Source organism: Mustela lutreola, chromosome 17, assembly GCF_030435805.1.
Source record: "Mustela lutreola isolate mMusLut2 chromosome 17, mMusLut2.pri, whole genome shotgun sequence".
Taxonomy (NCBI): Eukaryota; Metazoa; Chordata; class Mammalia; order Carnivora; family Mustelidae; genus Mustela; species Mustela lutreola.
Genome location: NC_081306.1, coordinates 4,245,011 through 4,266,274, shown reverse-complemented (window position 1 = coordinate 4,266,274; position 21,264 = coordinate 4,245,011). Strand labels below are relative to the sequence as shown.

The 21,264-nt window shown below is 45.3% G+C and overlaps 2 protein-coding genes across 7 annotated transcripts in view; one reads left to right on the top strand and one right to left on the bottom strand.

Moving 5' to 3' along the window:
• Positions 1 to 875: 875 nt before the first annotated feature.
• On the top strand, positions 876 to 17,948 carry PDZD9 (PDZ domain containing 9). 5 transcript variants are annotated; one of them, XM_059155246.1, is made up of 4 exons: positions 876 to 990; positions 2,826 to 3,005; positions 7,910 to 8,099; positions 13,124 to 14,757. In XM_059155246.1, the coding sequence occupies exons 1-4, from the start codon at positions 960 to 962 to the stop codon at positions 13,698 to 13,700; spliced, it is 978 nt and encodes a 325-aa protein (XP_059011229.1). In that variant the 5' UTR covers positions 876 to 959; the 3' UTR covers positions 13,701 to 14,757. The 5 variants fall into 5 exon arrangements, 2 of the variants coding, with proteins under 2 accessions (XP_059011229.1, XP_059011228.1); XR_009349344.1 differs by lacking the exon at positions 876 to 990 and adding an exon at positions 17,563 to 17,948 and having other exon boundaries at positions 1,283 to 3,005; positions 13,124 to 14,035; XR_009349343.1 differs by lacking the exon at positions 876 to 990 and adding an exon at positions 15,552 to 15,615 and having other exon boundaries at positions 1,283 to 3,005; positions 13,124 to 14,035.
• The window catches only part of LOC131819847 (cytochrome b-c1 complex subunit 2, mitochondrial), a 24,137-nt gene continuing 17,411 nt past the window's right edge, over positions 14,539 to 21,264 (bottom strand). Inside the window, exons 12-14 of one of the 2 annotated variants that reach the window (XR_009349342.1) lie at positions 20,401 to 20,477; positions 16,190 to 16,365; positions 14,539 to 14,813 (exon numbers count right to left, since the gene is read on the bottom strand). Coding sequence is in view for 1 of the 2 variants with exons in the window: in XM_059155244.1 (XP_059011227.1) it covers positions 14,730 to 14,813; positions 16,190 to 16,343; positions 20,401 to 20,477 (315 nt within the window). In the remaining variant the exon portion in view is untranslated. The remainder of the gene's footprint in view (positions 14,814 to 16,189; positions 16,366 to 20,400; positions 20,478 to 21,264) is intronic. The other variant, XM_059155244.1, reaches the window with a different exon arrangement.

Here is a 21,264-nt window from a genome sequence, read left to right as displayed (position 1 = left end):
ACGGAAACCTCTGCACGGTGCCCGACACCTTACAAATGCTTGGTAATTATTTGTTGAAAGCACAGATGCAAAGTGCTTACCCTCTCAGTGTCGTCAGAGTGGGAAAACAACGGGACCCAGCTCATCACGTTGTTTCCTATTTCTTCTAGAATATATTTTTGATAATATGTAGTTTCCTAAAATTGTCCATTTCATCTGCTTTTTAAATCCGAGTTCCAAAAGGAGAGGACCCTTGTGTGTCTTGCCTACTGTTGTGTTCCCAGCCTCAGTACAAACCACAAAGCGGGCTTCCCCTAAATATTTGTCCTATGAGTGAATGTTTCGGGGGTGGATTATTTTGGAAAAAAGAAGGAAGAATTAATTCCTCTCCTAATCGTGACTCTTTTTTTTTTTTCAAGCCACCCTTGACCTTCCCTCATTCAAAGCATCCATGAAAACAGTGCACTTCCAAAACAGTGGGCGCTGTTGGTGCAACAATATTTAAAAAGACCATTACTGGGAGAGCAGCAAGGGGCTTCTGCGCTCTGCTACCGCCCGGGCAGACCACTGCACAGCTCTGCCGCACCCTCCTCGGTGCTTCTTCCATCCTCCGCGGTTGTTTTCCAAGAACGGATGATGAGCCCGCTGTGAGCCAGGCACTGTGCTAGAGCCCCCGACCCCGACCCCACGCAAGTTTTGTTTTTCTTCCCCCCAATTTCCACTCACTCCCCTTTCCCGGGTCCCCGGAGGCCCTGTACCCGCACAGTTGTCCAACTTCTGCCCCCTGGCGGCCATCCCGAGGGGCAGCGCCCGGGGGGGCGGGTGGTTGGTGGTCCCCTCGCCGCCCCGGGCGGTCCGCCCCGCCGCCCGAGGTCGGGCCGCAGTGCGCCGGCTCCTCGCGAGTTCGAAACAGTTGGGAGTTGGACCCACTCCAGCTTCGGCTCTGGGAGGCCCTCTGAGGGGCCTGCCCTCCTGGGGCCATGAAGAAGGCCGTCCTAAAAGACAAAAACGGTAACTGGGGAGCGGGGAGGGGGCGACGCCTGGGGGACAAAGCCTTCATCCCTCTGACTCCCCCGTGAAATGGGACCGAACGCCAGACTCTCAGCCTGGGAGGCAGCGTCTCCCCAGCACTTGTGGAGTAAACGGTGCTTCACAGGCAGTAAGGGCCCCTGGTTGGTCGTGCAGCGCTTCGAGTGTTGACAAACGAGCACCCACACCATCAGGACGCGGAGAAGTGCAGCTGCAGCCCCCCCGCCCCCACCCTCGCCCCCGGCCCCGCCCCCGCCCCCACCCCCACCCCGGCTTTGCCTGCAGCTTTGCCCTTTCTACGGAGAAGGGGGAATCATCAGGTATGGCGTCTTCTGAGGCTGCCTGCCTTCCCTTAACCCCGCCGGCTTTGGAGACCGGGCCCCTTACGTGATCTTAGCCGAAGCCCATCGACCTGGCAAGCGGAGGTTGGTGCCCAGAGCCTGCGAAGAGGCCGCTTCTGTGTCTGTCCCGGGACTGGGGGCTGAAGGAGGGTTCCCGCCTCCGGCGCATCTGTCCGATCATCCTGAACGGACTCCCGAGCTGGAACCTTCCTTACACTGGGTTCCTTGATTTCTTCTCTAGAGGGCCTCTGTGGTTTGGGGGCAGGTGAGGGTGGAGGTCAGCTCCAGGGCTTGCTCAGGAGGGAAGGGCCGGGAACCTGGCTGCGGGCCCTCACCCGGGGTGGAGGGACTGGCAGAGCCCGGCCCTCAGCAGTGAAGACCGCTTCTGGGCCCTCAGAACGCCACAGCCCCATGGATTTGCCACAGGCTCGGCCAAGAGCGGGTTGTCACTTGCGCTTGAGGAAAAGTGTGCTGAAAAGGAATGTCCGCAGAAGCCTCCTGTGGACTGAAAAGCGGTCTTCCCAGAGCTTCCTCTTGACAGAACAACTTGTTTTAAATCACTCCGCAGTCGGAAACTTCTCTTTTGAGAGTTAGTTCTGAAGAAAACGTATTCCGAGGCCTGTCCACCACCACCACCCGTTGTCCCAGATTTTCCTGCCAAATGATCTTTTCCTGCTATTTCCGCCATCATTGCCATTGCATGCTTGGGTGAGGACAGTAACACGTTGATTTCCCACTTCCACTCTGGACCCCACAATCCATGCTTTGGTTTTTTCTTTAAAAAAAGAAAAGAAAAGAAAAGAAAAAAGGCAATCTTACTGTGTCCTGCTTGACTCCCTCCTCAGCCCTTGCGGCCATGATGTAAGCCTGTGAAACCGCCCGGGGGTCTCTGCCTGTGTTCCTCCCTCCCGCCGGCCCCAGGCCGGCATCTCTCCCTCTCACTCTGGGTTCTTTCCTGTCTCCGAGACCTCCTTCCTCTCTCCTTGGTCTAAATATTTCCTGTTGGTCCTTTTGACCTCCATTCAAACGTTACCTCCTGCATGAAGCCTTCTCCACAGGATACCTTGGCTCCTGTCAGTCCCCCTCAGAGCTCTCTATACGCTTCCTTCACAGCCTGTGTTACCATTTGTTATTCGACATACATTTACGTGGCTGATGGAGAGCTGGAAGATCCATAAGGGCAAGAAATTGTTATTTCCCAGCGCACAGCCAGTGGAGAGATGAAAACTGACGTTAATGAAGAACTCCGCGGTGCCGGGCGCTGGGCAGAGCCCTTCAGTGGTCTCATTTATACTCATAACAAGCCCCTAAGCTAGACACTTATCGTCCTCACTTTACTGACGGGGAAACTGAGGTACAGAGAGGCTACGAAACTGCTCCGGGTCCCCAGTCCTAAAACCGGCTCTAGGACCCCAGTGATGCGGTCATGTTGCTGTGTAGGTGACGGACTGAAAAAAGTCTCCCTCTTTTCATTAGAAACACAAACTGGCTTCAACATCAAGTCATCTGTGCACAACTTGAGCAAAACTCAGCAGACCAAACTCACTGTGGGGAACCTTGGCTTGGGCCTGGTCGTCATCCAGAACGGGCCCTACCTCCAGATCACCCACCTCATCAGGAATGGGGCTGCGGCCAGGGATGGAAAACTCAAGCCAGGTGACTGTGGTCTTCCCCCTGCCTCCCGCCTGTCTGCCTCCGGGGAGACTCGGTTAGCAGGTGTTAGTGTAACCGTAATAATGATAATATTGCCTGAGAGCAGGTTTCTGCATGCCAGCCCCTTGCTATCACTATCAACCCTCGCTGCGTTGTGTTTTTATTCACCGAATTCTGACCTCCAGTCTGTAGGTAGGGGCCGTTGTTATCCCCCTTCACAGGGGATGAAACTGAGGCTCGGTGAGCTTGAGTTCCTTGCCCGGGTTCACCCCCACCTGGCACGTGGGATACACACACAGGTACGGTGTCACTCCAGAGTTATGGCTCTTGGTGGATAAACCTGCCTTCTTCCGTAGGCAGTATGAATCATCGTTAGCGTTCAGATGCATGATCTCACTTCACCCTCCTGACAATCCCTGAGGTCGATTGTGCATTAAACCACCTTACGGGGGTGCCTGGGTGGCTCAGTGGGTTAAGGCCTCTGCTTTCGGCTCAGCAGGGAGCCTGCTTCCCCGTCTCTCTCTGCCTGCCTGTGATCTTTCTGTCAAATAAATAAATAAAATCTTTAAAAACAAATAAACAAAAAAAGACCCACCTTACAGATAAGGAATCAGATATTTAGTAACTTGCCCACCAGGGATCAGTGGCTTGAACCCTCTCTGTTACACTTCTGAGCCCAAGAAACACCACCCTGCTTCTCTTGTCTTGGGGTGAATGATTTTTTCTTCCAGTTAGAGACATGTTTTCCAGTGTCTGCTCCAGTTCTAGGGCTGTGCTTGGGAGCCAAGGAGACACGATGGGCTGCAAGGGTGGTGAGAGGGAAGAGCCACCTGGTTTTAGCAGCTCTGCCACTTTGTAGTTCTGTGACCTTGGGCAAAGCCATCTAACCTTCCAGGTGTCGGTCACCTCACGCTCTGATTTGGGATAATACCACCTTTGTCAGAGGCAGCTAGGATTTGGAGAGAGGTTTATAAAAGTGCTTTAAACACGACAGTTCAGTGGGAATACTGGCCGTTATTTCTCTTAGGCTGTTCTTAGTTTCCAGACTTGGGTTTTGTTGTTGTTGTTGTTTTTAATAAAAAAGGATGGTGGTTCAGTGGACTAAGCCACTGATTTGTAACTCTTATCTATTAGAATTACCTGGGGAGCTTATAAACCTGAGATGCCTACGCCCTGTTTCCCCAGAGGCTCTGATTCAGTTGATCTGGGGCTGGGGATCGGTTAGCTCATGGTTTCAAAGCTCCTCAGGTAATTGAGTCTAAGTGCAGCTCCGGGTAGAAGCAGTGGGTTAAAGAAAAGAGATAAATGATGCCGTTGTGAACATTCACCTCACCTTAAAATCCAAAACATCTTCTCCAAATGTCACTATTTGGTGCTGGGGCACAGAGTACCAGAAAGAGAGATCTGGACTTTCCAGACCAGAGGAAGCCCAGGACAGGTCATGTGAATTTTCTGCGTGTTCTCCTTAGCTTCTCTGGGGTCAGGTGACAGACGCTGGTCGGTAACCAGAGTGCGTACTCGCTGGAGTGCCACAGGAGTGTGTTTTTATGCATGGGAAGCAGGACCTATGGTCAGTGGGCTCCTTGAGGTCAGAGGCAGTCTGGAATTCATCTTTTTTTTTTTTTAATTAAAGGTTTTTATTTATTTATTTGACAGAGAGAGATCACAAGTAGGCAGAGAGGCAGGCAGAGAGAGAGGAGGAAGCAGGCTCCTTGCTGAGCAGAGAGTCCCATGCGGGGCTTGATCTCAGGACCCCTAGATCATGACCTGAGCCGAAGGCAGAGGCTTAACCCACTGAGCAACCCAGGCGCCCCAATAAAGGTCTCCATTTTTTTAAGTTTTTTTTTTTTTAATTTTATTTATTTACTTGACAGAGAGAGATCACAAGTAGACAGAGAGGCAGGCAGAGAGAAAAAGGAGGAAGCAGGCTCCCTGCTGAGCAAAGAAACCGACGTGGGGCTCGATCCCAGGACTCTGGGATCATGACCCGAGCCGAAGGCAGAGGCTTTAACCCACTGAGCCACCCAGGCGCCCCTTTAAGTTTTTTCTATTTGGTAATTTCTACACCCAATGTGGGGCTTGACCTCATGACTCCCAAGATCGAGAGTCACATGCTCTTCTGACTGAGCCAGCCAAGTGCACCTGGAATTCCTCTTTTAAATCCAGGACTTAACCTACAGTGCTGGCACATTTGGTATGTCTGTGCTTGATAAATGAATAAGACGTATTTGTCACAGCCGTTGTGCAAGGAGTTTCCACCTCCACGTTCTCATTTAATCTTTGCAGCACTCCTGAAAGGTGGGGAACAAGACAAGAGGTTTGGTGAGATGAAGGAAGTGGGTCAATGCACAGAGCTAAGTGGGTGCACGGGGCTGGGGTTCCAGCCCATGGGCCCCATGAAGTCCTGGAAATAGGATTTCAGTATCAGAGAGAATCCAGAGTCCCAAATCTCTGCATGACAGGTCAGTCACTTCCCTTCAGTGTCTTGGTTTCAGAGACTGGAATTCAGTGCTTTTGACAATGATGGAGAATTTCAGAGGTGACAGTCCCCCAAGCCTACTATTTCTTTGACCACATTATCTCCCAGCTCCATTGTTTCATATCCATGTGCATCAAATTTTTCTCTTCTGGTGCTTTAAAATAGGGTTTCTTTGGATTTCCTAGCTTAGTGTTAGTTTATTCTGGCTAAACTTTACAATCCTTTTGGCCAGGATGGTTTTAAGTATAGTCTGATATCTAGAGTCTTAAGAAATTAGTGTAACTTTGAAGGCAAAATACAAGTCACATAGCAGCCACAGTCATTCAGTAAACATTTCCTGAATGCCTACTGTGTGCAGGTATCCTGTTAGGCACGGGGTTATAAAGGTGAGCCAAACAGATGTGGTCTGTAACCACCTGGAGCTTATGGAACTCACAGCCTCATCGGGAGAGATGGAGCAAAATAGGCAAATCTATTTTGGCTGCTGCAAAGTTGATTTAACGTAGGTAATCGAGACAAAGTTTATATAATAATGTGGCTCCTACAGCCCATTAAAACAGAAAAAAACCTGTGTGATGAGTTTGATATTCATAAATTCCACATTGGTATGTCTTAATGAAGGGCAACGTTAGTATCTGTTGGCAGAGTAATCACATTCGTACGGCGACATGTTTGGTTCCAGCCAGGATGGTCATGGAATTACGCTGTTTGTTTTCTGTCTTCTTGATCAAAAAACACGCTTTAACAACATAATTGAGCAGAATGCCAAGCCATAGCTTTCAGCTATAAATGCTTCTTTTAACATTAGGCATGTAAGCTCGTCCAGTGAGAGGTGTTTGTTTTTGGTGGGTTTTTGGGTTTTTTTGCAGGTGGGTGTGCTGTTGTAATTAACCTCCGTAGGATGAACAGCTGTTCCAGACTGCACACTCTGCAGGCAGCTGGGGAAAACCTGTTTCATTTAGCAGTTAGCTGCAGATCCTTGGCTGGTTTTTACCCTCCGCTACTTTCTAAGACTGAAGTAGGTTTTCTCCACCCTTCTAAGTCTTCATTTTCTTTACTACTTTCAAACTTCAGTTTTTGATAGGAAACTAGGACCTAGCACTATGAAAGTTTGTCTTTGGTATTCCCCAGAGGCTTCCTTTGAGATCAGCAGAATTCTCAACTATCGCACAGTGGGGTGTAGTCTCAGAGAAGTGGCTTCACCCTCTTATCGGAGGTTAGGCTTCGGCTGTCTTGCAAAGAGGGTAATTGAGGGCCCCTAGCTTCCCATGCACAACGAGATGAGCCCCCCCTTTGGGACTTACCTGGAGTCCCTTCATCTAGTGTTAGCTATAAAGTCTCCATTAACCATTCGGCAGGCTGTTCTAGTAAGATTTACTAAGATTATACTCACTGTGAGCCCTTTAAAAGTAATTTCTTTGTATTCCTTCCTCTCTTGCTGGGTGTCCTTGTGGTAGTCAGGATTCTTCACTGCAACCAATAGAAAACCATCCTATTAAGGCACTGAACTTAGAACAGTGAGTCTGACAGAATTGCCGGAAAGGCTGGAGAACCAGGCTTGGGAAAACGATGAGAAAGCACAGGGCCACCTGTCACCACCCCCGGCAGGCAGGGTGCTCCTCTCGCCCTTCTGAATCTCCTGCTCCAGGTTCAGTGACCCATGGGCTTGCCCCATGGCTGGATCTCCTTTACACGTCCATGCACAAATGAGTAATTAGTCTTTTTAACACCCTCTTTGGGGGTCCAGGAGCTTGTGATCAAGATGTGGTTTTCCTCTGCCATGGTGGGGGATCAAAAGCTCCATGGCTGACCATCATGCTTCCCTCCCTGTCCAGCAATGCCCTAAAGTAGACAACCTAGCAGTCAAATCCCTTTAACCAACATACTCCCTGTATAGACATCGCAAGCTTAATTAAATCATGCTACATGTCCAGTGTTTTTCATGCAGAATTATTTGTTCAACTAATACTGTGCAAGGCAGGAAATTAAAATCAAAGTCTTGATGTTAATACCAGTGGAGGGCACTGGAAATTGCCAGGCAGGTACAAGAGAAACTAGGTCATTTATTCACTTAGTGTAAGTGGTTTTTTAATAGTAATAGCTATTTATTTTATTTGAAACACATTTTTAGACTCTTAAGTGATGGCTCAGACTATAGATGGTTTTTAGCTTCTGACACACCAAGGACTAAAGAAATGCAATAAGAACATGAAATAATACCTACCATTACACCACTATTAAGAAACATCTTGCATGCATTCTCCATTATGCAAAGGACACTCATGTCACTGAGATGACCACATTCATTAAATAAAGGCTGAACCAACAATATGAGCCCTTTAATGAAACACCTCACAGTAGAGCCAGAAGTGCTATGAACCCACTGACCCATTATCTTCATTTTACTGATAATTTTTTCCCTCTTCAGGTGATGTTCTGATTAGTGTTGGCCATGCCAATGTGTTAGGATATACTCTTCGAGAATTTTTAAAACTTTTGCAACACATCACCATAGGAACAGTACTACAGATCAAGATTTACCGAGATTTTATTGACATACCCCAAGAGTGGCAAGAAATCTATGATTTAATCCCTGAGACCAAATTCCCAGTAACGCGGTGAGTAGATCGTTTTTTTAGGAAATCTTTTGTTATGCTAGCACCCCCGGGGCCATGTGAAACACTGGGTCTTGGTTTCGTGGGAGAAGGATCCACTGGATCAGCCGGGGAGGGTTTGGTGAAACCACCACAATCATCTAGTGGGTTCTGAATCCTTTTGGAGAAGTACAATCTACAGGACCTAATGTGAAGCAGATTGATGAGCTCAAGAGCCCTGAACCTGGAGCTTTAAGGAGAACCATCTGGTGGGAGCTCTGCCACTTGTCCCCTTGTCCAGAGTTGGCCTTAAACACATGCTATGAATCCCATTCCTTCATTTGTCTCCTGCACATTCAGCTTCTCTCTGGATCCTTTTCAACAACATAGAAGCCTTATTTTAGGCCTCTGCCATTTTCACAAACCCCACCTTGAGGCCGCTGTCCTCTCCCTGGCCCCCTAGCCACGGTCCTGTCCCTTTGACTCCAATAGGGTAGAGAGATGCTGTAGCAGCTGTGGGCCATTTCCCCTGGAGATGATTTCTCAGGCGCTCTGCCCCCCCTGCACCTTAGTGGAGGCCTTGCTTTCTTCACCTGGCCAAGAGACCTCTTGGCAGGGCCACCCACAGCCCTCATGTTCCTGACTCCAGTGGACTCTTCTCAAGTCTACATTACTCTTGGCTCCCGAGCAGCATTCGCCACTGTACAACCCCACCCCCACTCCTGTTAAAATACCATCTTCCCCAGGCTTCTGCCCTGACCTTCCCTGGGGCTGAATTTTTGGCTTCCTTGTCTCAATCTCCTAATGTGAAGCCATCTCTCACTGATGCCTGTAGTTTCTATCACTCTCTGAATATGAGTGATTTTTCAAATCGTATGACCTTCAAACTTGTACATTTAAATCCTTCCTCTGCCACTCGGTAGCTCCATTTGGGTGTATCACGAACCCCTCACACTCCTTGTGCCGAAAAATAAAAAGCCAGCTCACCACTGATCTCCAGTGGCCCTATCTTACTAGCGATCATTTGCCTAGCTGAACAAGTCAGAAATTTAGGGGTTGTGCTAGATTTCTCCATTCCCTTCTTTCCACGCCCAATGATCACGAGGGCTTGTCATTTTACCTTCCAGCTTTCTCTCACATTCATTTATTTCTCTCCGGCCACCACCACCATCCCAATAAGAGTCACCATTCAGTCTCTACCATCCACTCCTGTCCCCTATTCATTCTCTACACAGAACAGTCCTTTTACGATTCAAGTCTGATTTTGACATGTTCCTGCTTAAAATCTTTTAAAACCTTCTCTTCTTGGGACAAACGCCCAAATCCTTGGACTGATCTGTGCTACCCCATGTGGCTAGTGTCTGTCTGTATCGACCGCAGCCTCACCTCATTCTGCTTTCCTCTGCCCTCTCTAGTCCACTTTGGCTCTCAGCTTTTTTGCCTTCTCTTTGCCTCGGGGCCTTTGCACTTGCTCTTCTGTCTGCAACATGCTTAGGACCCTGTCATTACTCATCCTTGAAGGCTTACAGTGCAAACTTTTCCCAAGAGGCCTCGCTAAATTAGGAAGCTTTAAAACACTGTCTGGTCCACCCATCTTACGCTTTCAGGGCAACCTGTGTATCTCCATCACAGCATTTCTCCTAATTTCAAGGACGTAATCTGTATCACCCATTGTTTACTCTGTTGCCCTGGGAGAATGCAAATCTCTGCCATTATGCTAAATCTACCACAGGACTTTCCCATGTTTCCTTTATTCAGAGGGAGTAAAAATTAAAACCCAGCTTTTGAGGCTCAGACAAATCACTTAATCTCTGTAACCCAGGAGTGCAAGAGACTCTTCGGCAGGTCAGATGCGTGAGGAAGGTCTGCAGAGCATAACATGTATAACATGAGATCCTTTTCCTTCAACAATTCAGTGCTCTGATGCAAGAGTGGTCCTTATTAATTTGACAGGATTTCAGAGCTAGAGTGGCTACAGCTGTGTATCTTTGATTATTGGGATGGGCGCAAGGAAATCTGGCTGGGGACTTGACTAAGAACTAAAGTATGGCCCACACTGCATTGACATTACTTCGTATATTCCCACTTGTGGTCCAAAGGACTGATACGGTCAACAGATGTGCTTTGTTGGTCTCCTACAACAACATTTTGAAAAGTCAGAATAGCGGTGATCTAGAGAGAAAGGAAGATACAAGGGAGCTTTTCCAGGCGCCAGTACTCTTTCTTGACCCCCGGGGGGGGGTGTGTGTGTGGCCACCCAAGTGTTTATAATTTTTTCCATTAAACTGTCTGATCTTTTTTGCATTTTTCTGTATATTTCAAAAATGTTTAAATGAAAAAATTTGAACTTACACATCTAAGATTTCATGGAAAGAATCTGCACCTGTGGTTTCTCCTGAAAAATCGTAAGATGGGTTTGCTTTCCCACAGGCTGACAGCAGAACTACAGTTGGGTAGAGTTGTCTGTTCCTTTAGATCAAGCACAGATTGGGGACAGGCTTTTCCCCCAAAACCAAACCAATCATGATGTAGTTAAAAATCATTCACGATAACACTGCTTACTGTGCAGTGGACATTGCTTGACGAGCATTATACCTCTTAATCCTCAGGCCAAGGCTTTTTATTATCCTGATTACAGGCCAGAAAACGGAAGCCAAGAGAGATGTATGTAAACTTGCCAGAGGTCACAGGGTCTAACTGTCACTAGGCCTGTCTCCAGAGCAGCGACGTTCGAGAACGTACTGCTGTGGTGTAAATGTTCTCAATTTGTGCTGTGCCATGTAGTAGCCACGATTAAGCATGTGCAATGCGAGGACCTGCAACTGGGGGACCCCATACTGGGGAGTGCAGCTCTCAAGCCTGGGTTCTTCATCATTTGTTTATAGAAGGATTATGTTTCTAAGCATTTTAAGTGTTCAGAGTTTGAGATACAGAATAGCACAACTTGAGTATGAGGCTAAAACCCGTGGATTCAGAAACAAGAGCAGACACTTCCTGAATCCCTTCCTTAACAAAGTGTTTACATCTAAGGCACTTTGGTAATTACATGGTAAGGGACAGGGAAGGAGCACAAAAGGAAAGAAAAGGCTTCTTGTAAGATCTTTTTCAGGAGCAACCGGCACTTTGTGCACACTGGAGAATATTCCACATAATACTTTGGCAGACCTAGTGGTATAAAAACTGTTTCCAACTAACTCTGACCTCTGCTGGCTTATGGCTTTATAATCATACTTCAGTTAGGAAGAACCTGGCTCTACTACTTATTCTTTATAGTTACCTAATACTGAGTTACAAAGGATATTCTTTGCAATCTGGAAAAAAAAAAAAGTAACATGGATTTTTTTTCCCCCCTATTCACAAGCTGCTCAGAAGTCCTGGGCATGTCTGAAGGCCAAGTGTTCTGATCCTAAGATCTTTTGAATCTCTTTGCACCCACTAAATCGAGGATGAAGGAAAATCCACATTTTAATGACTAGTAGTTCTCAGGGAGAATGACTCTATTACTAATTATTACCAGAAGAGAGAAACTTTAGGAAAACCTGTTCAAATTCTTGGAAGCAAACAGAACAGTCAGGACTACAAATAGTAGTGATAACGCAAGCAGGTCTGAAAGGTTGGCGGCGCGGGAGGGGCGTTGGAGAAGAAAAGGATTCCTATCTTCTGTAGCAGGACTGAGGTGCCAGAGGTCCATAATCACAAAGACCAGGATGAGGGGGGCGCAGGGAACGGCATCTGTTCCGGGGAGTAGTAAGTCGGCACAGGAACCGCAGGTTTTAGTGAAGCTGAAGAGTTGCTGGCAGGCCAGCGCTGCCCAAGTTTCAACAGTCAAGAAAGCCAAGAGTTGGGGATGTGAGGGTGAGTGGGCTGGCCAGGCAGGTGTCCCCACTCTTCCCTCATCGCTCACGTGTGTCCCTCCGGAAGCTGCAGGGTCGGTTGAAGAGGACGTCTGTCCTTCAGTCAAAGAGGTATGAAGAGCTGTGCTCCTCTGCTGGAACCTCCAAACAAGCTCTCAAGTAAGCCAATAGTTGAGGCAAGTTACAAAAACATCTTTAAAAGCATCTGGCCAGAGGGGTGCCTGGCTGGCTCAGTTGGTTAAATGACCACCTTCAGCTCAGCTCACGATCTCAGGGTCCTGGTATTGAGCCTCTCATCAGGCTCCCTGCTCTGGGGGATCTTGCTTCTCCCTCTGCCTGCCGCTTCCCCTGCTTGTGCTCTATCAAATAAAAAAAAAAACCAAAAATCAAAAAACATTTGGCCAGCAAGAGAGAAGTAGAATGCCGAACAAGACACATGTGGACATAGAGGGCATTGTGTAAGTCCATGCTTTTAAACCCAAAAGAGAAGCAAATGATGAATGCTCAGGAGAAAAAAAGAAGACTCAAAGATTTCCCTATCACTAGTGTGTTGAAGATCTTGGAGGCCCACTAATTTCTGAATATGCTAGAAATTGGTAATACCCTGTTATTGTGGTTATTGCTGACCCTATGTGACCCATTAGAACAGAGCTCTGTGGAGGAGATGGCCGGGTTGACTATCATTCTGGAGGCAAATTAACCTACACTTTTTTTTTTTTTTTTAAGATTTTATTTATTTATTTGTCAGAGAGCGAGTGAGAGCAAGCACAGGCAGACAGAGTGGCAGGCAGAGTCAGAGGGAGAAGCAGGCTCCCTGCGGAACAAGGAGCCTGATGTGGGACTCGATCCCATGACGCTGGGATGATGACTTGAGCTGAAGGCAGCTGCTTAACCAACTGAGCCACCCAGGTGTCCCAAATTAACCTACACTTTAAGGCCTGCTAATATTCTGGTCAATACTCTGGCTTAAGTTAGTACAAAGCAATGTGAAACGATCCAAGGCAGAATTCGATTTACACTGAGGAATGGAAACAAATGTAAAGGTACTTTGAAAGAGAAAACCGTTGACAACACAAAGTGCTAAAGCTAAATCATATCCTTTCTTTGACGAACCAAAGCGGCTTTTAAGACATCTTGTTAGGGGACAATGAATGTTCAGACAATTAACAGTCCATTTCTTTTTTTTCATTTCAGCCCAACAAAGAAAACTGAGGAGTCAAAAGATGACCTTTTGGCAAGCAGTGATGACAACGAAGATGTAGTTTCAGATAAAAACCTTAAGTATTATAAAGACCCAGGGTCCCCTGGGCCTCAGTCTGCAACAAGACCGATGTCTATCTCCAGAGAGTGGCATGGATACAAAAAGGAGAACCAGACCATTAGTGTAGGGAAAGACATTCAGAGTGACGTGATGATTCACAGAGAGAACAAGAAAGAAGTGAGAGCCCCTTCTCCATACTGGACAATGGTGAAGCACGACAAGGAAAGCTCTTCCTCCTCCACCGCCTCCTCCACCTCAGATGCATTTTGGATGGAAGACTACGCCCAGGCTGAAAAGAGCAAGGTTCCACCTGTATCGAAAGCTCCCACCCAGGCTGAAAAGAGCAAGGTTCCACCTGTATCGAAAGCTCCCACCCAGGCTGAAAAGAGCAAGGTTCCACCTGTATCGAAAGCTCCCACCCAGGCTGAAAAGAGCAAGGTTCCACCTGTATCGAAAGCTCCCACCCAGACTGAAAAGAGCAGGGTTCGACCTGTATCGAAAGTTGCTTAGGAGGCAGTCTGCAAGTTGGTGATCACATAAGCATCTATCTTGAACACACCCTTTTGTGCATTGCTCTGTACAGGTTTGCTATACTTACAGTAATATGTGCAGACTTCACAATTCTTTCTCAAGTGCATTGTAATGCCTTCAGAGACCTTCTTCCATGTGGTAGCCAAACACTGCCCTGGGGCCGGCCAGGCCTCCCCACCTTATTCTCAAAATAGCAATGTCATCCACATCCTTCCCACACTCCCTTCCGAGAAGACTGGCTCATCTTTTACAGAATGCAGCAGAGGAACCCAGGATCGGAATGCATGAACATAGAGAGAATTTCACTTTTTAAGGTAAGTATCACATTTTTATTTAGATATTTAGTTTCTCTTGTTTTGCAAACTTCAGATGCCCTACTTAAAGTAAGAGATGTATTTTTCTGGCTGGTTGGTCACATAACAATTTTTCCCCCTTTTTAGCCCTAAGAAACAAAAACAGATGAGCGAGAGGAAGAGGAGAAAAAAGACAAAACTCTGTGACTCAAGTGAAGATAAATCTGACATAAAATGAGGCAGTGGGAACACAGGATATGACTATAGGGAATTTATATTTTTAGGAAATAACTCTATTCCAAAAAAGACAGAAAGGGGGTAAAACCCAACTAATTATTCTGACCCAAGAGGACAGATTTTTAAACTGGTTTTATCTCTAAAAGCCATCAATAATTATTTTAATTTTAATAGTTTCCGATGCTTCTGGACTTTATTATTATGTTCTTGTTCTCCTTTACCGCATCTAAAACAAAGAACTCAACATATAATAAATACTTGATTACCAATAGCAAAGATGCAAGAAAAACATTTAAACAGAATGTTTTATTTACTTTAAGTCAGCTGGGGATAATTACCTGTATTTATATGTTAAGACATTTCACCTCATTGAAAAACAAAAAGATAAAATGTTGTATTAGAGATCTTTGACTTTCATGTGTTTGCTGCTCTGGGTTGAGAACATGTTCAGCTCTTCCCTGCAAGATGTGTTTCAGTATCACAACTCATCAACAAAAGGTGTGTGGCCCAGATTTCCACTTGCTGCCATTGACTTCCGGCCAGAAACAAACTTCTTTGCAGCCTTGAAACAAACAAACAAACAAACAAACAAAAAAAAAAAAAAGAAAAGAAAAGAAAAAAAGTTAACAGAGATAAGAGAATGCATTATCCAGTAGACAAACTTATTTACCCCATTATTTCAAGAGCGTGTAGGATGAGGCATCCTGAGCCAGCAGCTCTGTAAAACCTCTTGTGAAGTTAACTAGAGGAGAGGGCTGATGCATTATTTCAGTTTGGGACACTGTAAGAAAATAAGCTTGGGTGTTCTGATGAATGTTCCCTCCTACCTGTGACTGAGCAAGTGTGATGCTCCAGATCTAAGGGTAGCTGTTAAGGGGGTGGGGGCGTAAGGAGAACCTCACTGACACTGTGAAATAGGACAGAGGCAGCCTCAGGCCGGGCAGTACTCTGCTGCTTCTGTATTATAACAGCAAATAGTCTGAGCCAGTAAAAATACTGTTAACATAAAAGTCAAACTTTCTCCCACTGTGTTCCTTATGCCACTGTATCAAGACCAGAGGCCGGTGGTTTAGGTGTACCACGACGAACAGCAGCCCCTGTGTTCTTTAAAGCCAGCTTCTTCACGGAGACACAGTGCTAGAGGCAGCAGAGGCTGGGACATGACGATCGTATACAAGAGGAGGAGAGCCATTTGGAAGAGTGTGAAAATGACGAACTTAGGGGCCAACTGAAATCGGGCCAAGACTACTACCTTAAAATAACCTGTTTCTTTTTTCTATTCCCACTGTCCCTACGTAAGGCAGAGCTGTTGGTGAGAAGATGGCGGAGACCTCTACAATGCAAGAGGAGTTGACCTCTACAATGCAAGAGGAGTTGACATTTTTAATATAGAAAGAACTGGGGGAAAACCCACTGATTTTGGATTTATTCTGTAGTTCATATATTTGTTAGGTACAATAGAGAATACAAAAAGGTATAAGACGTAGTCCTTGCCCTCAAAACAACTGAATCTCACAATAATATATGTTAAAAAAAAAATACACCAATAGCAGGAGGAATGTCTTCGGCTGAGATGAACGGAAATCCCAAGATGCTGGGGCGTGCAGGACGGGCACGACAGAGTTTATTTCTTGGGAGGAGAATCACATGAAAATCACATGAAATTGCCACTATTCAACTCTTCTTCACCTTTTGGAACTTGAAATGGTTTCATCTATTGGTACTTGAGCTGAATGAGGAAGCTACACGCGGAGCTGACAAGGAAGCCATCTGCAGGTGTGGCGGCAACGAGCCCCTCCCACCACCGCACCAGCCAGGGAGGCACCAAACGTCAGGACAGGGACGTACACAGCCCAGGGGAGCTTATGCATGCCTTCTGAGATTGGATCACTAAGGTCAAATTATTTGATGTAGAATCAGAAGTTTTTATTCGCTCACGTTTACGACATCGGCGTCAGCTACGGAGTCTATCTGCTGAAGGACTGTGGCTGGCGGCGTGTATGATCCTGCACCCAGTGCCTGGGACCCGACTTCATCCAGGAAGCCCTCAGAAGACTCCACTGACATTAGGTAGCCAGCTTTCAGCTTGTTCCTGTCCAGTAAAAGGTATGTAACTAAGGCAGAAGCAGTTTTATAAGAGCAAGGCAATTTGAAAGTATGTTCTCAAACTCAAACCAAATAAAGTATGTTTTCAAACTCAAACATGTTTTGGTAAATACACAGATTAACAGCCCTGAAACCTTACAGGGCTAAAGGCCTCCATTCTGCCTTCAGTTCATCAGTTATGTGATTATTTATTTAGAAAGCTGTCAATATGAGCTTATACTGGAATCCCAACAGACTGCCTTCCGATTTTAGACTAGAACTTAAGGCTACCTTAATGTGAAGTTTTGATTAGTGAAGTTATTTAATAACTCTTGCCTCCAGTACTTTTCTGGTGATGACTTTAGGTATTTCTATAAAAGCAGAACACCTATGTGGTCTCTTAAACACTGTCCACTTAGCAGAATACTGTGTGCTGATTCTCTTATCTACCTGCATCCTCCAGGCCCATTTCTACACTGAGATTTGTCCAGTGAGGGTGGGGCATGGCTGAGAAGAAAGATGAGGACAGGAGAGGTCTTACATTCTTTGCAGCTTAAATACAGCACAAAGCATGAAATAAAAATCCAATTCATAATTCTCTCAGAAAGAAAATGGGTGTTCAATAAGGCTCTCGAGTAACTGAACTCTAAAATAAACGATCCTTGTTTGGCACTCTGTAGCAAGACTTGCATTTACACATAATCATAATTTAATGCAGCAATTTTACCACAGTGTCCGCTTAATTTAAAAAAGATTTGCCCCCCCCCCCAAGAGAGGGAGGGTGGGGGAGAAGGAGAAGGAAAGAGAGAATCTCAAGCAGGTCCTACATCCAGCACGGAGCCCAATGAGGGGCTTGATCTCAGGACTCTGAGATCAAGACCTGAGCTGAAACCATGAGTTGGATGCTTGACCAACTGAGTCACCCTGGTTCCCCAAAGATTTTTACCTCTTCACTCTAGGCAACAGACTGGTGGCTACCAGAGAGGAGGTAGGTGGGGGGATGGCTGAGAAAGTGACCGGGGTTAGAGGGCACCGGCTATGAGGAGCACTGGGGGATGCATGGAAGTGCTGAATCACTGTACTGTACTCCTGAAACTAATATTACACTTCATATTAAATAACTGGAATTTAAATAAAAATGTAATTTTTTTTTACCTACAGTAAACTTTACCAAGAGATTGTTAGTTTGTCCCTTCACAAATGACACCTTACTTTGTTTCTTTCAGTACAGGAAGACTAATAAGAACGTTACAAGAAAAAGTATCAACTCCATCAAAATGGCAGAAAACAAACATTTCTCAGTATTAATAACTGAAATTCTATTTTCTACATGTTGCCGTACCTTATAAAAACTGTGCTACACTTAAAGAAATATATTTTCTTAAATAAATTAGATTTGAAACAGATTTTTCTTAAGTAAATCCAGTGTTTCCATTTATTCTTATCATGTTTTGTTTGTGGTACAATCATGCAGAACTGCATCCTATTAACCAATCCTTTGTTCCATGTACCTATTACTTAATAAACTGTACTGCACTGTTTAAGAGATGCAATTTTTAGTGTGTTTAGTGTAACAGAAGTAATTTTTTTTTTTTTAGATTTTATTTATTTATTTGACAGACAGAGATCACAAGTAGGCAGAGAGGCAGGCAGAGAAAGAGGAGGAAGAGGCTCCCCACGGAGCAGAGGGCCTGATGCGGGGCTCGATCCCAGAACCCTGGGATCATGACCTGAGCCGAAGGCAGAGGCTTTAACCCACTGAGCCACCCAGGCGCCCCCAGAAGTAATAATGTTAATGGAACAATTTGAAATGACCAGGAAGTTGTTCCTTCCTGGGTTGAAATTTGCCTGTCATACTTCCTTTGTGGGCAACACTAAACGATCATGAAGACAGTGTGAGTTTCACGATTCACATTTTGAACTGTCCTAAATGGATGGAATCAAATTTAAGTGTTTTAAAGTGCTGTATGAAAATGCAAGCTGATTTCTGGCTTGGTCCAAATTATGTCTTTTTTGTTAGAGAGACTTGGCAAACTACTCAATGAGAGATGTTGCTGGCACTCCCAGTGAAAACAGTGGGCATTTAAAAACCACCAAAAATCAGACAGGTATTTCAATCTTTTAATCAGATACAGTGATCTGCAGGGGATACCTTCCAAGAACCCCAGTGGATGCCTGAAGCCATGGTTAGTACCGAACCCTATATATACTGTTTTTTTCCTAACACACATACCTATAATTAATTTATAAGTTAGACACAGTAAGACATTAACAACTAGTAATAAATTAGAACAATTGTCCTGCATCAGGCTCCCTGCTGAGGGAGCCTGTGGGTTAAGCCGCTGCCTTCGGCTCAGGTCATGATCTCAGGGTCCTGGGATCGAGTCCCACATCGGGCTCTCTGCTCAGCGGGGAGCCTGCTTCCTCCTCTCTCTCTGCCTGCCTCTCTGCCTACTTGTGATCTCTGTCTGTCAAATAAATAAATAAATAAAAAAAAGTCTTTAAAAAAAAAAAAAAATTAAAAAAAAAAAAAAAAAAAGAGGTTAAAAAAAAAAAAGAAATTGCCAATGGTTAAGGCAGAATAGGCACTCTCATATACTGGTGGTGTGATTATAAACTTGTACAACCTTTCAACACTAGGACTTTGAAATATAAAAATAAACATATAAACATTCACATATATTTGAACAGCTTTTGTGATAATATTTATTATAATATTTATTAGACTCAGCTGGAAATCTATACCAAGAAGATAGTATGAAATACAAAAACGTTTTTTTTTTTTTAAAGATTTTATTTATTTGTCAGAGAGAGCGAGCGAGAGCGAGCACAGGCAGACAGAGTGGAAGGCAGAGTCAGAGGGAGAAGCAGGCTCCCTGCAGAGCAAGGAGCCCGATGTGGGACTCGATCCCAGGATGCTGGGATCATGACCTGAGCCGAAGGCAGCTGCCCAACCAACTGAGCCACCCAGGCGTCCCTTAAGACCTTTAATTGTTTATATTTCCAACCATAGGAAATGTCCAACAAGTATATTTGGATACACCCGTTAATACTGTTTATAACGGATTTTTAGTAATCTGAATAAACGGAAACAACAATATAATGGTAAAAAAAGAGGACTCATTGGTACGGAGTAACAGGTCATTTATTTTTTTATGTGTTTCTTATATTCAAATTTCTACAATAAACATGCTATTAAAGAGGCTATAAGGGAGCGCCTGGATGGCTCAGTGGGTTAAGCCTCTGCCATTGGCTCGGGTCGTAATCTCAGGGTCCTGGGATCGACTCCTGAGTCCTGCTCTCTGCTAAGTGGGGAGCCTGCTTTCCCCTCTCTCTCTGCCTGCCTCTCTGCCTATTTGTGATCTCTCTCAAATAAAGAAAAAAATCTTAATTAAAAAAAAAAAAAAAAAAGGAAGATTAAGTATATATAATAATAGTTAACAATTATGTTTAAAATGTATAAAATGGGGGCGCCTGGGTGGCTCAGTGGGTTAAAGCCTCTGCCTTCGGCTCAGGTCATGATCCCAGGGTCCTGGGACTGAGCCCCGCATGAGGCTCTTTGCTCAGCTCTTTGCTCAGCTGGGCTCTCTCTCTGCCTGCCTCTCTGCCTACTTGTGATCTCTGTCAAATAAATAAATAAAATCTTAAAAAAAAAATAAAATGGTCAGGAAAATAAGCAAAATATTAACGATCTCTAGGTGGCAGGATGTGGGTGTTTCCCATTTATTTATTTATTTGTGTGTGTGTGTGGAGGGTTTGGTTTGTTTTTAAATATTTTATTTAGTTGACAGAGATCACAAGTAGGCAGAGAGGCAGGCAGAGAGACAGGAGGAAGCAGGCTCCCTGCAGAGCAGAGAGCCCAATGCGGCTTCGATCCCAGGACCCTGGGATCATGACATGAGCCGAAGGCAGAGGCCTTAACGCACTGAGCCACCCAGGCGCTCCTTCCCTTTTCTTTTAAATACTCTTCTGTACCTGTCAATCCTTTTGGGTATATGTCACAATAAAAAAACAAAAAACTTGCAAACAGTTGAAACAAAAAACACGTTAATATTGCAACTTACTTGGCAGCTTGGACGTCTGCATTGGAAAGGTTTCCTTGAGCAATCGTTTTTACTTGGCTATAGGCAGCCTTGATAACCTAGGATATAGACAAGAGAAAGCTGGTCATTTCTGATCAGTGCCAGAGACTCCTGAAGTAATCAAATGCCCCTCTACAGAGGTAAAAACATAAGACGTAATAAGGTTGGTTCCAGAGAAAGAGAACAGTGTCCAATTTGGGATTCTTGTCCCTATGTGTTCCTTATTTTTCCAGTGTTCCATGAAGCAGCCGTTTGTACCTCAGTAATAGCCCAAGTAGCAAGCTATGTCATCTATTTATTTATTTATGGTGGGCAGCAAAGCAAGGTTTATTGAGCGATAGCAAACTTTATAATTGAGTGATAGTACAAAGCTCCCAAAGAGGAAGGGAAACCCAGAGGGTTGCCTGGAGCCAAGCTTTTTTGAAAAATAGTGGCAGAGCATAGAGAATGCCAGGATGGTTTAGGAAAAGCCATTCCTAATGCCCTGTAAAGAACAAATACCTCTAAAATCGCCCCAGACTCTCAAAGCATCATGGAATTAATACTGCTATCCCTTACTTCTCACTAAGAAGAAAGCACTAATTGACACAGAGCTGATTTACAAAGCTTCTCCCTGCCTGGGATGTCAGAGTCCAGAAGGATTCAAGTTCCTGTGATGTGGGTGGGCGTTTGGCAAATACCTGCTGGATGTGGAAGTTCATAAAACCAGTCCATGATTCTCTCCATCCCACCTTGGTACCATCCTGGGTCACTGACCTATCCCTATTCACCTACATTCTGGGACCTTCTTTCCCTGCACAGCCACACCCGACTCGGATGTAACCTGAATGTGCGCTCTCTGTGAAG